This window comes from Fukomys damarensis, unplaced genomic scaffold, assembly GCF_012274545.1.
Source record: "Fukomys damarensis isolate Sample0158 unplaced genomic scaffold, DMR_v1.0_HiC HiC_scaffold_18, whole genome shotgun sequence".
In the NCBI taxonomy this organism is placed as follows: domain Eukaryota; kingdom Metazoa; phylum Chordata; class Mammalia; order Rodentia; family Bathyergidae; genus Fukomys; species Fukomys damarensis.
The window spans coordinates 30,532,223-30,550,029 of record NW_022900930.1 but is presented as its reverse complement, the minus strand read 5'-3'; the positions used below and the strand labels follow the sequence as shown (position 1 = coordinate 30,550,029).

At 35.5% G+C, this 17,807-nt stretch overlaps 2 protein-coding genes across 7 annotated transcripts in view; one reads left to right on the top strand and one right to left on the bottom strand.

The window, feature by feature from the left end:
* Positions 1 to 10,989, bottom strand: part of Fbxo8 (F-box protein 8) — a 43,003-nt gene extending 32,014 nt beyond the window's left edge. Inside the window, exon 1 of one of the 2 annotated variants that reach the window (XM_010629826.3) lies at positions 10,913 to 10,989. The gene's annotated coding sequence lies outside the window, so the exon portion shown is untranslated. Of the gene's footprint in view, positions 1 to 10,526; positions 10,605 to 10,912 lie in introns of those variants that run through there. The other variant, XM_010629825.3, reaches the window with a different exon arrangement.
* Positions 10,990 to 10,999: 10 nt separating this feature from the next.
* Positions 11,000 to 17,807, top strand: part of Cep44 (centrosomal protein 44) — a 21,448-nt gene continuing 14,640 nt past the window's right edge. For 4 of the 5 annotated variants that reach the window (XM_010629821.3, XM_010629822.3, XM_019208294.2 and 1 more), the window contains exons 1-2: positions 11,000 to 11,358; positions 16,022 to 16,160. In XM_010629821.3, the coding sequence (XP_010628123.1) occupies positions 16,072 to 16,160 (89 nt within the window). In that variant the 5' untranslated portion in view covers positions 11,000 to 11,358; positions 16,022 to 16,071. The remainder of the gene's footprint in view (positions 11,359 to 16,021; positions 16,161 to 17,807) is intronic. The other variant, XM_033765437.1, reaches the window with a different exon arrangement.

Here is a 17,807-nt window from a genome sequence, read left to right as displayed (position 1 = left end):
AAGTAGTATATTCTTGTTCTCGAAAACACACTGAACAATAAGCCATGACTTATGCAATCTATTGTAAAATGTTTCAGAAAAACAGCAACATCCATGTTTATAAAGAAAAAAATAATAAGATGATCTGGCAAAATGATAAAAACTGGAGAATCTGGGGGAAAGGATATATGGGAGTTATTTTCCTTAATCTTATAAACATTCTGCAACCAGAAACCTCCTGGTTGGGTAATCGAGGCATATGCATTTGAAAAAATTAAGACGAGTTTGTATACTCAGTTCAAGAATCACTCTCCTATGGCCCATTGTAACCACACTGAAAACCACTACTAAGTAAATGAGGAGCATCAGAGTCTCTACTATGGAAAACATCAAAACACTAAGTAAGAATTACTTTTGGCATTTTTTGATAAGAATTTTAAAAAATTTTAAGAGACAGAGAAGTTCTTTTTAAACATAAAAAACAAAACCTACCACCAGAACACTTTTTTGTGCGTGAAGATTTACTTCTTAGAATTCCTGGCCATATTTCTTATTTTTATGCATTATATTACATATATAATATTAATTTACATAGTATTTAATAACATAAATGTTAATCAACAAGATTGTTTTTGTGCAATAAACTATTAAATCTGTGCAATAACTTTTAATTATTTTATTTATTATCTCATTTTAATTCTTACAACAATCCTAATAAATAGGTATCATCCTAACAGAGACATTAGGCAAATATGCTTCAGAACTCAAAGCTGGCAAGTAGAAGATTTAGGATTCAAACTTGGGTCAACCTGAAACCAAAGCATTTATCCTCAACTACTACACCATATGCCCAGAGCTTCTGGTACCTATGCAGGACCAAGGCATTCTACCATCTGTTTCTTCATCACTGGATCTCACCTCTTATATTTCCTTCACTGCTTATTGACTCTATTGTTGCTCGCATCTGCAGGTGCACAAAAGCTTTGTATGAAAAAAGATCTAGCTCAAACTTCAACACAAAATTTGATTACCTTATGATCTCTGGTCAACTTTCTCATTAACAAAATAATGAAAACTAAGTTTTAACTCATTCATTACTTCCATTCCTTTTAAATAACTTTTATTTTAGTTCTTTCATTTTGGAGTGTATCTAATTTTGGATTTAATTACCTGAGTGGTGCTAATTCTGGTTGGTTTTAGATTTCAATAATTTAGGATCTGCAAAATTTAGAAAAATGCCTATTAACTTTTTCTTGAGATAGTCTCACTATGTAGTGCAGGATGACCTTGAACTCATTAAGCAGCTTAGGCTGGCCTTGAACCTGTTGTGTGATTCTTCCACTTCACCCACCCAAACAATTAAATTTTAAAGGAAACTTTAATTCACAAAGAGAATTATCTATACTTTGCTGATAAATTTCCTTTATGAAAGCATGGATGGCTGAGATAGGGGTTTTTCAGTTTTTTTCTAATTTTGCTAGTTTTGCTACTAGTAAAAAAACTAATAAATTTGTAAAGTAAGTTGGAGCTAACTTTGTTACTATTGATACAGTATATATTAAAAAAAAAAAACAAACAGTTCTGCTGGGCATGGTGGTCTCTGCCTGTAATCTCAGCACTCAGGAGGCTGAGACAGAGGAATTGCAGGAGTCTGAGGCCAGCCTGGGCTACATAGAGTTTAAGGTCAGCCAGAACGACACAGCAAGACCCTGTCTCAAAGAAAAGAAAATGCCAGTTTCTCATGAGTCAATAACAGAGATACCATTCTGGTAGTTAGACAGCATCATCTCCTTTAACCACTTAGAATTTTTCTAAAAATTTTTTCAAGAGTTCATGGGAAGACTTACCAAGTCAAAAAAGTCAAAGGTCGTTTTGGAATTACCACAAAACATAACTGTTAATTAATAAGAAGAAATTTCTACTGTAGCTCTTACCAACATTCTTGTACTCCCAGTATTTAGAATTACAGAGTTTTTCAGATGACCTATTAACTTCTTAGATTTTCAAATCAATGTATCAATTGTTGAGGTCTGTACTTTCAGGCACACATTGATTATACTATAATATATACTAAAACATATGTCTATTAAGATACTTTAGGGACTCATCTACCATATTGTAGTTTTAGTCATTTCTATAAAGTTCATTATACATTTTAATGAGTATAAATGTAAAATACATACATACCATACACACATATATAATTTATGCATGTGTACTACTACATACATAGCTACATACATTTATATGTATGCACACATAGTCCTTGCTTTGTACAACTCTGTGTTAACTATTTATTAACAATTACCATAGGATTGCACAGAGAAGTCCACAGCTCCAACACACACTAGCTTCAGCTCACACAGTCCTGCCTGTGTGTATGAGGAATTGACGCCACACAATAGGCGACACAGACCAAATCCAGGACAAAACAGTACTATGAACATCATGTGCTCAATAAATATTTGTTAATTAACTGAATGAATGAATGAATGGTAAACAGTAATAAGAATTAAATTAGATTGAGCCAGGGATTTAGCTCAGTAGTTCTGCCACATGCCTCCCAAGTGCAAGGTCCCAAATTTGATCCCCAGTAGCAAAACGAAAAACAAAAAAGCAAAACAACAAAAAACAAACTAATTGAATTAGATCAACACTGACCTAAAACCCATACCTTTAAAAAAAGTCAAATCATAGACATAAATCTAAAACATAAAACTTTTAGAAAAAAATAAATAGAAGGAAATGTTCAGGATCTAAGGCTAGACAGAGTTCTTAGACTTGACATCAAAAGTATGATCTATAAAAGTTAAAGTAGACCTCATCAAAATTAAAAATCTTTGGTTTTGAAAGCTTACATTTAGAAGGTAAAAATGTAACATACAGATTGAAAGAAATTACTCTCAAACCACTCATCTCACAAAAGACTAGTATCTAGAGTATATAAAAAATTCTCAAAAACCCCAGAGCAGATGGGTGCAGTAATGCCTGTAATCCCAGTAGATGGACGGCAGAGGCAGGAGGACTGCCATAAATTTGAGGCCAGTCTGGGTGGCATAGTGAGTTCAAGGCCAGCCTGGGCTGCGTAATGAATTCAAGGCCAGCCTGAACTACATAGCAAGACCCTGTCTCAAAAAAGCCAAGGACCAAAAACAAAAATAGGTAAGAGTAAAAAATAATCCACTTTAAAAAATGGGCAAAAGACAGACAGCCATTTAACGGAAGAGGATATACAAACAGCAAATAAGCACATAATAAGATACTCATTACTAGCTAAGAAAGAAGTATAGCTATAAAAGGGTAGCATGAGAAATTCCAGAAAGAAGAGAGGGGAAGGGCATATAAAAAGAATTAATATGTGTATGTGCATCTACCACCTCTCCACAATGAATGTAATTATTACATATTGCAAACACATACTGATAAAAATTCAAGAAAAAAGAAATTTAGCAATATTCAGTTGAGTTCTATGAAGTACCAAGGATAAATGATTCTAAAACAAAAAAGGAAACTTTAAATCAAGGATTAGCTATATTTTGCTGATAGATTTCCTTTATGAATTTAATGATACTGTCATTCAAAACTTGAAAGTGACATTTAATATATGCTAATGAAGAAAACTGAGTCTAAGATAGTAAATATCCCTAGACTGAATGGAGACTTTAAAAAATGTGCTTTTTAACTTTATTTTTGTGTAAGTTTTCAGGGACTGGAGGTTATCAGTCAAAATGAAAGGCGGATTAAGAAGCATTTATAGGTTGTAATCTACTTATGAGAAAAACAGTCTGCTTTACATTGGCTTTATAAGAAGAAAGTACTCCCTCCACAAAGTGCTTAAAACATGTAAAGAAAAAATTCACAATCTCTAATGGACTAGTTTTTCATTTCTTGTTTCTTTTGGATTCTTGGGTTTTCATTTCTCAATGTCTATGCAAAGTAATCTTCCTGTGTTAAATACTGACTTTGCAGTTTTTTATACATGCATTCTATCACCATCCTTTTCCAAAACACATTACAGAAAGTCATTAACAATACTGACATAGTCCATAAGTAAAATTATTGAGTTAATGATCTGTGGACTTCTGATAATTTTGTGAGAGCTTGTGAGTTTATTAAACACATCTTTTTCAATCATTCAAAATGATGACAGGGCCTCAGTCATAAGCTTCAGCCTGTATTTCAGATAGTACTCTTGCCCTCTGTGTCAGTGTACTGGGAACAAGACCAACACAAGATGGGCAAATGTTTTATATTTAGCATATTGAGGGTACTCTTCCAATTAAGAGGAAAATTTCAATTAAAAAAAAAAGGAACATACTCATCATTAGTTAGGAGGGAGATAAGTATAGCTATACAAGGGTACCATGAAGAAATCCTGTGATGTCACCACTGCTTAGTATATCAGTTGTGGAGTCACCTGCACAGAACTTCATATACACATATATCCATTTTTAGCAGCAATAAAACTATGGAAACCTGAATAAGGCAATTGAACTATATACATGTCAATATCCTAACTGTGATAGTAGATTATATTTTACAGAATGTTGCCGAGGAAACTAGGTAAAGAGTACAAGAAACAGGAGTCTACAATTACAGCTGGAGAGAAAGAAAGAGAAAGTGAAGGTGGGGTGAGGGAATTGTACATTTAAAATAAGTGAGATGTTTGGTTGTAAAATGATACCTCAACTAAATTGTGCTTTTAAAAAAGAATGGAGGAGGAACTTTAATGAATGCTCTTGGTGTGACTGATAACTATTTTAGATTTTAGGAAATTCAGCTAACTGTCAAAAACGTATGACCTATGAACCATGTAATTTACTACATAGATCAAAAGAAGACATAATCAAGGAATACAAATTTTCCACAGTACAAATCCTATAGTGATGTTTTGACTGTATCATAAATTGTACCAGTAACTAGGTTGAGACATAAATGCTAAAATTATTTGTGTGCTTCCTACCTGGTCTATAAAAGAGACACCATAGGGCTGGTGATGTAGCTCAGCAGTATAGCATTTGCCTAATGTGTGTGAGGGCTGGCTTCCACCCCACCCAACCACACAGACAGACAGACAGACAGACACACACACACACACACACACACACACACCTCAAATGTAAATGCAAAATACAGTAGTAAAAGTCAGAGTAACTGTACATTAAAAAGTACATAAATTAGTTATTTTAGATTACTTCGAATAATATATTTCTAATAAATGTGGGTATGTTTTATTAACAACACTTTAAATATCAGAAAAAGTTTTAAATCGCCTACATATCCTTGTTTCTATTAAAATATTGTAACAATAGCAATATTAATAGTAATATTTTCTTACATATTGACCAAATATTTATGGAAGAGTAATTTAAAAAACAAATATAAATGAATGTAGTTAATTACGTCTTTTTTGGTTTTAGTGAAATTAATTTCTACTTTTATTAGTCTTAAATTAGAAAATGTTGCTAGGCACGGTGGTGCAAGCCTGTAATCCCAGCACTCAGGACGCTGAGGGAGAAGGATCATACAAGTTCAATGCCATCCTGGACTATATAATGAGACCCTGTCTCAAAAAAAAAAAAATTAGAGAATGTAGACTATATAATGTGCTTTAGAGAAATGTATAGAAGATTTTTGTGGTACTGCTAATATGGAAGGTAAATTTGAAGCTCTATTTATGATATAAGTTGCTGGGTAATCTTCAGTATGTCAAACAAGATTCTCTGGTTCTGTTTGTAAGTAGTTTTCTTGTTAAAAGAATATCTAAAAATGAACTACAGTTTTAGCCCAAACAAACCTATTGTAACACAGCAAAGAAAACTTTCACTTAGAAAGCAGATACAAGTAAGAATTAATTACCACCAACTTCATCAGTTATTAATTTATTAGATTTACATAAACAATAATATTCTGTACTATTTATTTCCAATAGATGGCTACATTTCTAAAAGAGAGAGTATGTTTGACTGACTGTTTTTGTAATGCTCATGCCCTTTTCAAAGAGTAGTTCCATAAAATAAGATAGATATATTTTTATTAACAGCTGTTGCATACTAAATCTTAAACCTATCTAAAATATTAAGAAGTTGTAATCAAAACATTTCTATAAACATATGAAACAAAAACTGTCATTCATATAAGAAAAGGTGACTGTATTAATGCTTTTAGTAATTTCACAGCAGTGAGCATTCAAATGACACGTGGTGTGGAGACAAGTATTATAGGTATGAAGAATAATTTCTATACCATGTTCATATATAAAACCTACACAAGGGGAATGGGAAGAAGAGTCTAGAGGTCTCAGACACACGTATTACATACTTTTGTTTGAAGTTGAAAAGTTTCATAAAATTCCTTCTGCTCAGTATTAAACTACTGATATATGACGACTGGCATACATATGAATAGTGTTATGTCATTTAAAGAGTCATTACAAATGGCTATGTTTCATCAATATTTCTTAGCATCCAAATATCAGAATCTGTAAATAATGTTCCATTGTCAGATAAAGGTCTAATATGTTTCTAAGGAGGTCCTTAAAACACAAATTCTATTAAGTTTTAAAGACTCAGAAATTCTCTTACACCTTATCAATATTTTTCAATAGAAGTGGTAGCATATGATTTTATTCAGTGGTGTAAGATGTGAGAGACTAGGTCAGAAAATATTTTCTAGAAGGCATTTAATTGGCAGCCAGTACTTCCGTATTTGCAAAAGAAGAGACCACCAAAGTAGTTTAGAGTATATATAGTGGGTAGAGAAATTTTAAAAAGACAAAACCTGATAACCAATCCTAAACACTCCTAAAATTTAAAGCCAACAATTGCAGAGAAATGAAAGAAAAGTGACTCCACAAGGAGGTCTTTCTAAGGAGAGAAGGGAAATAGCTAAGTACTAAGAGGTCACAAGGTACAACAAACACATAAAAAAGTCCCCACTCGTTAAATTTAAAGATCTGGTCTTGCAAGAGCAGTTTTTCTTACTAAAAGGCATACTATTTGTAGAGGTTTTTCTAATGTAAAAAGATCTACAGTATTGTTTTCTGAAGAATTTTTCCCATCTTTAATTCTATACTATAAAGAATGTTATCAAAAGGCATCTAAACAAATGTGAAAATCAAAATATTATTGAAATATAACCAAAAATCTGAGAACTTTAGGCTTGCATTTTGTAACTAGAGAAATATTCTATTGTTTTCTTGTAGTAAAATTTATCATACTTCTCACCAGTATTATTCAGATTAATACTGGTTCTCACTCCACTGCACTACTCTTTAATAAGGACAATTATAGTTGTCACCAGCCACAGCAGCACACCCAGCCCACCTCCTAAATGTCCACTACACTCTTGTGCAATGGCTATTCCTATGAGCATTGGGGAATTAAAAAACAAAAGAAAACTAATAATTCTCAACAGGTTTTACATAAAAAAGCTGTCAAAATAAAATAAATATTGAGGGTAGCCCAAAATATGAGGAAAGTCAGAAACTGGAAAACAGTTAATAGTGAAAAAAGACTAAGAAAAAACACAAATTTGATTCACACTCTTTCTTTCGCTAGTTGTAAGAACTAGGGAAGTCACTTAAATTTTGAGGTCAGTTTTCCCATCTGTGAAACAAGGATTTTGAACTCGATGATCTCCAAAAATCTCTTTTAGCAATAAAATTCTATGGTTCCAAAAGCAATTAGCCCAAAACAAGAAATAAAAGGCATCCAAATAATAAAGAAAGAAGTAAAATTATCACTGTTTGCAGACTCTTACATGTAGGAAACCACAATTCTGCAAAAACAAACTCAAAATGAAAAAAACCCAAGGGAGGGATTTAGCTCAGTGGTTCTGCCGCCTCCCTCACAAGTGCAAGGTCCCAAATTCAATCTCCAGCATCCCCCCCGCCAAAAGAAGAAAACCAGGAATAATAAATTAATTTAGCAAAGTTACAAGATACAAGGTCAACATACAAAAATCAGTTGTATTTTTATACACTAACAATGAACAATTTAAAAGAAATTAAGAAAACAATTCCATCTATAATAGCAATAAAAAGAATAAAATACTTAGGCATTAACCAAGCAAGTGAAATAATTCTACATGAAAGCTAAAAAATGAAATGAATAAATAGAAATATTCATATTTATAGATTGGAAGACTATTATTAAGATGTCAATACTACATTAAAAAAGACAGTTACAATAAGACAAATAATGTATAATCCTGTTTATATGAGGTATTAGGAGTAGTAATATAGATAAAGAAAGTAGAATGATGATTAACCAGGATTTGGGTTGTTGTGGGGATGGGGAGTTTACTGAATGCAGATTTTCATCTTTACAACATGAAGTGAATTATGGAGAGGGATAGTTGCAAAGATGGCACATTATGAACTCCAGTCAGCCAAAGATATTTATTATAGAATCCATCTCAAGAATCTATGTCAAGATGTCTTTCCTTAACATTGTTCTAAAACATTACTTAAGTAAAATAATTTAATGGAAAAGCAACATGAGTTTGTGTATGTGTGTGTTAATGACCCTGATTCATTATCATGGACCAGCCAAAAGAACAGCCTCAGTTTCCAAATACGTACCATACTGCAAAAAACTTAGCTATAAGTAATTAAATACAAAGATATAAATCTGAATAGCTAATTTTAAGGTACTGTGACCAAAGAAAGGAGCCATCTCTTTGCAATTCAATGTTTTTGTATTGTAAAGTAAGAAAAATATTTTTTAATCTATCCAAAGCATAGTAAACACACAAACCACTCTCCATTACACTGATCACATTTAATAAATTATGATTAATATTTTGGGTTATCTTAAAGTTATTACCATAAAAAATTTTGGGCAGGAAAGCATTTCAACTGTGTATTTCTATCAACCATGTATTTAAAATTCTGCAGATATCTAAGGGTCCAAAATTATAGTAGCAAACTGGCCATACTCTATTAAAATAAAGTATGTTAACGTGATAGGAAGCCCCGATTTAAAAGCCAAATTTACAATTTGAGAATAGCCAAATTAAGGTTAGTGGTAAATATCTGAAGCATAAGAGATAAACTTGATAATATTATACTAACAGGTAAGGATTTACATTTTCAAACCTACAAGAAGCATAGGCAATTTTACACTGGATCATACACCAAACAGTTATAACAAACACTGAAGTATGCAGTTTTTCTTTCCAATAAGTGTATATGGTTTACTGACGAAAGCTGAGTTACTGATGGGCAGGCATGCACTACAGAAAGAAGCAGGTACTTGCCACCTAATTCACCTAATAATATTTGGAAGAAACATCCAGGTGCTGGAGACATCTAGCTCATGGCAGACCACGTGCCTACCAGGCATAAAGTCCTAGGTTCAACGTGAAGCACGGGGGTGGGGGTGGGGAGAAATATACTCTCAAAATTGCTTGGTAATTCCTAAAATTCCTTTAACAGGGGAAAAGGCCTTTCAGTTTAAAAAGATTTAATACAAGTACTTAATAAAAGAGTAAAAGAAACATCCAAAATACACTTTTTTTTAAAATCCCCGGCCCTTAAAATATACTTCTAAGACCCTCCTCTCTCATCCCTATTTGATCACAAAGGTTGCCACTGACCTGCCTTCTATCTACTTTAGGCAGGTAAGTTAGGTAGGAATTAGGAGGCAGTCAGATAGGGCTAGGGGCTGCAAGGAGTCAGTGCAGAAGATGAAAACATACCAAAACTGGTGATAGGAGGCGCATCCAAAGAAGGCAAGACCTGGAAATTAAATGGCCAGATTTATGTACTTCCCTAAGGGATGAAGGAAGTTTGTAATTAGTACCAATCTTTGGGATTCTCCATAGACCATTAGCGCTCTAGGGATAGATCATCCTCTACCATCAATTAAATACCAAGACTGAAGACAACAGGTTATCAACCAAGGTTAATGACGTCATTCATATGCCTTTTTATATGCCTCGCTTAACTATTGGATCAATGGAATTTAAAAAAAATCTAATGACTGAAAATTGGGACTCAGCACTGTCATTCGAGCGGCAAGAGGACAGTCACAGAGGAACAAACAAGAGAAGACAAATTATGAATTTAACAAAATTTATAACCCTCATTTGTTGTAGCAACTGACAACCTAACGTGACTCTAACTGCACGTGTTTTGCATTATTACTGAAAAGCACGTAAAGAGCTAACAAGTGGTTAATCACCCAAGTGATAGTCTCACTACTGAAAAGCAACACTGGATCCTGAGGAAAGTAACCCTTGCTGTTTCTTGGTTTTATTTCACAAAGACTCCGGGGTCACTACCTACCTAGAGTCCTAAACTGACCTATACCTCAATAGCCTAGAAACAAGAACACATTTTCCCGCCTCCTAACATTGATTCTTCACTTTAATAAGCCATCGCTGCTGTCACTCAAGATGCGTTACACTGTCATTGGTTCTAAACTCTTGCTGGTCGGCCAGTTTCTGCCAACTGGCAAGCACCGTCTTTATTTCCGAGTAGAAAAGTGAGGATGTACAAGAAACAAACACGAGATCTGCAGTATTTAGGCTGACGCTTATACCTGAGCGACCTGCGATCTCCGCCGCCGCCGCGACGAATCGGCCTCTGGGTGGGGGCTTTTAGCCAAAAAGAAAGTGATTTAGCCGGGAACTGCTGCCCGGGCCATGGAGAAGCCTATCCAAACTTCAGGTGTTCACGCCGGTGAAGACGACGGTGCTGAAGTTGCCAGAAACAGCACTAGAACCCCGCGAACGCAGAACACCTCAAGCTGATGGAGTCAGCGTTGCGGACTGTCCGAGATGACAGTTCCTATTGTTGCCGGAAGTGACGTTAAGTTGTGCCCCTTAAAGAAGAAGCATTTCAACTCCTGCTGTTTTACATTCGCCATAGATTCCTTGTTTCTCGCTTCGAGGTCTGAGCGACTCTAACCACCCATATTACACTTACTTCTAATCTGCAACTTTATATCGAACACTGGCTATTGAGGAAGCTCTCGATAGAGTCACCTCTTCTCGGGGTCTGGACGAACGGCGTGTGGAATCTGCAGCACGGAATCCGGAGCGTGGTGCAGCGGCCGCTTGGAAGATCTTGCCGCGGTGCCTGGCGGGCTTGAACCCGCCGCTGCGAATACAAACGGTCCGCGCGAGAAGCGCGCCGGGGCGCGGGGAGTGGCGGTGAAGGCCGGTTCCGGTGACTGTCTCCGGTTACTTATGGTTATTTATGCTTCCTTCCCCTCCTCCGTGCTTGGCTCTGCCGGAGCCCTTGTGAGGCCGCATCTTTCTTCTGAGGCTGTTGGTGAACCCGAGGGAGCTGGCCCGCTGTGCCCTAGTTTGTTCAGAGATCTCTTTTCTCTACTGCGCTTACCGAGACCTCGGGTGCAGGCAGATTATCAGGTCTGTGTTTTCTTTTAAATCAAGGGGCGGGAGGGGAATCCTAGATGTGGCTTGCCTGTTTACGCAGCTCCTAATAACACGAAGTGGGAAGAATCGTGACAACTCATCCCCTCAAATTTGAGTTGTACTTAGGACTGGGAAGTTATTGGCTGGCTTCTTCAAAAAGCCGACTACAAGGAAGAGTTGCAAGTAGTTCGTGTTTTCCTTACCTGTATTTTCTTGGTGTTTCAAACATTTCTCCATCTTCCTATCTTCATCTTTTAATCTTGAAATCTTAATTCTTATTTGATCTGGAACTATGGCTGTCCTAGACTATTTTCCAGAAATATTTGCAAAGCATTTAAGAAGCTTCATGTGAGCACAGTAATGCCACTAAGCTCTTTAACTGAAGTGCTTTTCTTTCCTCAAACTTCTCTTACCTGTTTCATCACATTATTTGCACAAACTCTTCGTACATTTAATTTTTACTCACCTTTGTTCCTCTGACACCTTTTTAGGTGACATAGAGGGTTATAAGCTATACACTCTTAGCCATCCACCGTTAGTTACTGCAGTCATTGTGATTGCTTCATTCTGAACAGAAATGAAGAGAATTTGGTAACATCCCATTGACAATTATCATTTTAATGGTTTCTAACTGCCATGAGATTGAATTGGGTTAAAAATCTTAAACTACTGTGGTATACCATTTAAAGACATCTTCCATAAATTCATTGGAGCGATCTGACTTGTACACAGAAATCTGGAGGAAACTAAGAAATAGCAATATTGATACCTTAATGATGGAATGTAGCATAAGGGGAGTAGTATCTCCTTTTTAAAAAATTAGTTTTGATAAAGATGGAAAGTTAAAATATTAATCAGTTTCCTCGAAGTAAAAGTCATTTTTCATCTCTAGGTATACTGTTAAATATGCACAACCAATAGATTCGCTATTTTAATATCTGAATTTTAATATTTTCTAATATTTTAACAATTTTTTCAGTAAAGCCTTTCTTGAAAATGAACAGCATAAATCTTTTTCTGTACTGCTCACATTTGCCAAGCCCTTTATTTTTGCTTTATTTTTATTACTGATTTCACCTACACATCCAAACTGTCTTGGTATTTTACTTTTCTACAAAAATGTTTATTCTTCTGTTACTGAAAACGAAGTGTTCCAGGGAGATATTTTGCATTCAAAAATTTCATTTCCAGAGGTAGAAATAATGTGTCCCAGGACATCAGAAAAAGGAAAGATGGAAAGATACCACACAGTGTTAACACATAACAAAATTGCATATACTGGAAAGATAGAATATACATTTGAAAGGACTAAGGGAAGATATACACTTTAAAGTTAATGAATGTCTTATGAAAAGAATTGTGTTAAGTTACATAGCCCCGGAACCTCAAACAAGCTCAGATCTACAAACGTTAGCCAGTGGTGAAACCCAAGTATAGGTTTTTTCAGTAATAGCCAAATTAGTTTCTACTTTATCTTTCTCAGTAAAGTAAAGGCTGCTAAGAAAATACTTTTTCTTTTCTTTTCCAGGACTGGGGTTTGAACCCAGGGCCTTCACACTGAGCTATGTCACCACCCAGTTTTTAATTTTTAATTTTGAGATAAGTTCTCACTATGTTACTCAGGCTGGACTTGAATTTGTGATCCTCCTGCTTCAGCCTCCCAGAGTGCTGGGATTAAAGGTGTATGCCACCACACCTGGCTTAGTCTAGAAGATCTTTTTATTGCTTCCATGTGTCCATCTCACCTCAGGCATCCTAAAAGATGTTAAGTAAGGTTGACCTTCTTGGCCAGTAGTTTGTATAATTTGACTTCAGGATTACTTCCTCTTTTTTCCAGTTACCTCCCATAGGATGGTAACTGAAAGTCCCTCTGCCTAAAAACATAAATGGTGCAATTAATTGGCTGAGAAATAGTGACAGAAATATAAATATTTAAAAGTATACCAAGCAACTTGTTTTTATCATTGTTGATTAGAAAAGACTGTTCCTTTTCCACTGCTACTCAGTATCAACTTTAACATAAATCTGTTGTCAGTCTATGTGTTATTGCATTTAGAGGTGTGGGAGTTTTCTTCTGGAGCTGGTTTCCAGGTTCTTTCTGTCCTTAGCAAAGAATTGATTAAGACAAGCACAAATGTTAGCAAAGTTCTGTTAAAGGAAGGAAAAGGGCTCTGCAGAGTCTGGGCCAAGTAAAGGTAGGAAAAGAAATACACCCTACAGCATGAAGGTGGGCCATTATGCAAGAGAACACAGTGGCAAAGACTCAGCCTGAATGTCCTTTTTGTGTCACCCACTCCTCAGGCCAACATCAGATCAAAAATCTGCATGAGTTCTCAAGAGAATTCCATGTATAGGACTTTGGGAACTGCTCTACACATGTCCTGGGATTTTGTTATTACCAAGTCACACCAGCTTCCCTAGTCAGCTTTGTCAAGCCCTAATCTCTGGTCTCACATGCATTGATTGTTTCTGGACTTTGTTCTCTTCATTGCGCTGTATATCTTTTCACTAATTCCAAATTTAGTTTTTTAAAAAGCCTTCCTTTACAGTGGCTACAGCTCTCCAATTTGATTTTCAAGATTTTGCTATCCTTTAGCTTGTACATTTTCATATAAATTTTAGAATCAGCTTTTCAATTTCCAGCCCCCTTCAACAAACAAACAAACAAACAAACTGCAGCATTTCTTGTGATGGGTTTGCCAGGACATAACTCTCATCATAAATCAAGTACTATCTATAATTTTCATTTTGAACTTTTCTTTTATTTCTTATATTGACTATATTCACCAAATCTTTCTTCCCTTAATTTGTTTTATATTAATCTCTGCCTCACATACTGAAAGCTTTCTTTTCATACTATGGCCTTTGTATGTATTCAGTTTGAAGCATAGGACCCTAAAAAGAGGTGCATGACTAATAGCTCGTGCACGGATGCACTTTGCAGCAAGCTTATGGGATTTGACCCTGAACTTTACATTGGAGGTCTCCCTCAAATATCAGCCTAGTTTTAAGGTATTTTTCCCTAGGTTTATCTACTTTGCCTAGATAGGATTTACCAATCTGCTGCCATAGAAGATGTAACCTTGCAGTTTGTTGAAGCTGAGGAATTGGAAGAAACTGTATTTTTATTTCTGTTTCATATTCTTTGCCTTGCTTGATGTTTCCAAATTTGATACCTCTTCAGTTCAATTTCCTCAGTTTGTAAAACTCTTGTATCTCATCAAGGAAGTAGAGAGGTAGTTGCTTAGCTGAATAAGTTATTGGTGAACCCTGAAAAATTCTAAACTTATGGCATCTGGCGACTATTTCAGGTCAGAGCTTTAGGGACAATGACTATCTCTGTTCTAGATTTCTTTTTTCTCTCTAGTTTTCACTGATAGTATTATGTAGTTTCCATTAGCATCCAAAATAGGCATTAATGGAAGTTATTTTAACTTGATATGTCTTTCCAAATGATATTTTAGTGTTCATATTTATGCAGAAAAATGTCATGAATTACAGTAGCATGAATACAAGACAAACTTATTTTTTATAAGAAAAAATGTTGGAGGATAAGGTGGAAACCTATTTTATATTCAGGAATTTCTAGTAGGTATACTGTAAGCAGTAAGTACTTGGACAATAGAGAAGAGAATAAGTTAGAAGTAATATAAATAAGTTAAAATTCGGTAAGTGCTTGTGTTAGTTACCTTTCTGTAGTTGCTGAGACAAAAAAATACCCACCACCGAAAGTTAGAGGGGAAGGGGTTTATTTGACTCACAGTTCGTAGAGGCTTCTGTCCGTAAATGGCTGGCTGTGAGGTTGGGAGGGCAAACAAGCAACACAGCACAGAAACAACGTGGCACACACAAGGCAGCAAAAGTAGTGAGAGAGTGTTAACAGTGTCTCCCTGCCCCTTTTATCTTATTCAGACTACTTAGGGTGGGTAGCACTCACACTCTTAATCCTAGTGCCCTTGAGTTTAGAATTGCATCATGAAATAGTAAGAAAATGGCTAAAGGGGAAATGGGAAGGGGAGGGGAAAGGAAATGCGGGAAAAGAAAAAATGTGAAAAAATGGAAACAAAGTCTTTGTAAATGGGGAAGGGTGATAGGGATGAAGGGAGGGCAGGGGTGTGGGGAAAAACAAGAACCAAGATATATTATGTGAAGGTACAAGATCCCAATGATAAATGTAACTATATTGTTTCCTTTAGATGTACCAATAAACTGAATGAAAAAAATTAAAAAAAAATTTTCTGTCTGAGTTTATTGGTACATTTTAGGTATAGAGTACTTCATCATCGGGATCTTGTACCTTTACATGACAGGTCTTGGTTGTCATTTTTTTCCCCTTGTCCCTGCCCTCCCTTCACCCCCTCCTCCCTTCCCTATTTACAAATATTTTATTTCCATTTTTTCATTTTCTTATATTTTTTCCCCTATTACCTTTCCCCTACCCTACCCCAAAATAAAAAAAAAAAAAATTTTTAAGAAAATGAATCAGTTCTAGAGGTCACATCCTCTAGCTCAAGCCTGTGACCACATGAGGCTTTGGGGGGACACCTAGACCCAAACCATAACAGTGCTTATTGGAGATATGTCAAAATGAACAGAGAAGCTTCAAAACATACACTTACACAGATTTAACCAGTGATTTATGGATTTTTATTTTTAGGTGAAAAGTTGTACTATTGCAAGAGTTGGAGCTGAATCTAATGTTAAATAATGGCAACAGGTGACTTAAAAAGAAGCTTACGGAAACTAGAACAAGTGCTTCGATTACTAAATTATCCTAGAGAGGTGGATTATGTTGGGTAAGCTATAGGATCAAACTTACTTGTATTCTTCTCGCTAAAAATTTGAGATAATATATGACATGGGAGGAATACTTAAAAAAATTTTTTTTTTTTGTCTAGGTCTTATTTAAATTTACTTCGAAATGTTTAAAATATTTTGGGAAGCATTCAGTTCAGAAAGTTGTGCATAGATATGAATTAATGAAAAATTATACCCCAAGAAATTTAAGATGTTTATAAACACAGTATGTGTCAATGTAATGTATTCTCTGTATAATTTTAGGCTTATAGAAGCATAAAGGATTTTATTACTTATATAGCCTACCACTCTCATATTCAATTGGGTGGTATTTATTTTTAAATAAATCTACAATGAGCAGAGATTGATTCTTATCAGTCTTTTTGTTTATTCATTTATGGAACATAGACTACATTTAATCCATATGTTCTTTTTGATAGGGAAGATTCTGGTTAGTAAGATTTCTTGGGCAACCTGTATCATCCTTGAAGATTTTTACATAGAGTGTAGCAACACATACTTTTTCTATATTAGTGTTAATCAAATGTTATACACTTGATTTTGTGGGTGTTTGTTTTTGTTTTTGAGACAAAACCCTACCAGGTAGCCTAGATTGTCCTGAAACTCATTATGTACTCTAGGCTGGCCTTGAACTACCAATCCTGCTTCAGCCTCCCAAATGCTGGGATTATAGGCATTTGCCACTGTCCCTGGCTTTATGCCTTTCTCTATATCAAAATTTCTGGTTCTTCATAGCACATACTCGTACCTGTCTTTATTGTTTGATTTATTAGTATTTCCCCATTAGAATATAAACTGAGGTCTGGGAATTCGTTTTGTTTGTGTCTCCACATCTCGAACTGAACCTGATAAGAGATTGAATAGACAAGTATCGAGAGACAAGTCCCCGTTAGGCATCTGTTCAAGTATAGAATAAAGCTTGGTTATATCAGCTACTCGGAATCATCACGTAATGGGATTTACTTATAAAAGTGGACACTGGGGAAAGCTAACTTCAAGAGGACACTGAATGAAAGGATAGGAGAATGAAAAGTCCAGACACCGTTATTACAAATATCACGTGTGAAACACAAAAGTTATGAAACAAATGTAATCATAGTGTGTGCCAATCATTTTGGTTTTATCGTTTGTGTGTGTGTATGCAGTACTGGGGATTGAACCCAGGGTCTTTGTACAAAACTACATCCCTGGCCTTTTTTTTTTTTGGTACAAGGGATTGAACTCAGGACTCTGCACTTGCGAGGCAGGCAGTAGAACCACTGAGTTAAATCCCTGGCTCCGTTTTTTACTTTTTGAGACAGGGTTTCAGTAAGTTGCCAGGCTGGGCTCAAATTTGTGAACCTCTAGCTTTAGCCTCCCTGAGTGCCAGGATTACAGGCCTGACCTACTGGGACCTTGCTTGTACCAACTGTCTTGATTCTTCAAAGTAGGAAAATCTTGACTATCTTGAATTGCAGGGACTTAACCAGATTGGATAGACAAGTTTTCTTGCTGTCACTTTTAAGTATCAGCATTTTTAAAATATATTTTAGGGCCGGGGATGTAGCTCAGTGGTTCTGCCGCTTGCTTTGCAAGTGCAAGGTCCAGAGTTCAATCCCTGGAACCAAAAAAAAAAAAAAAAAAAA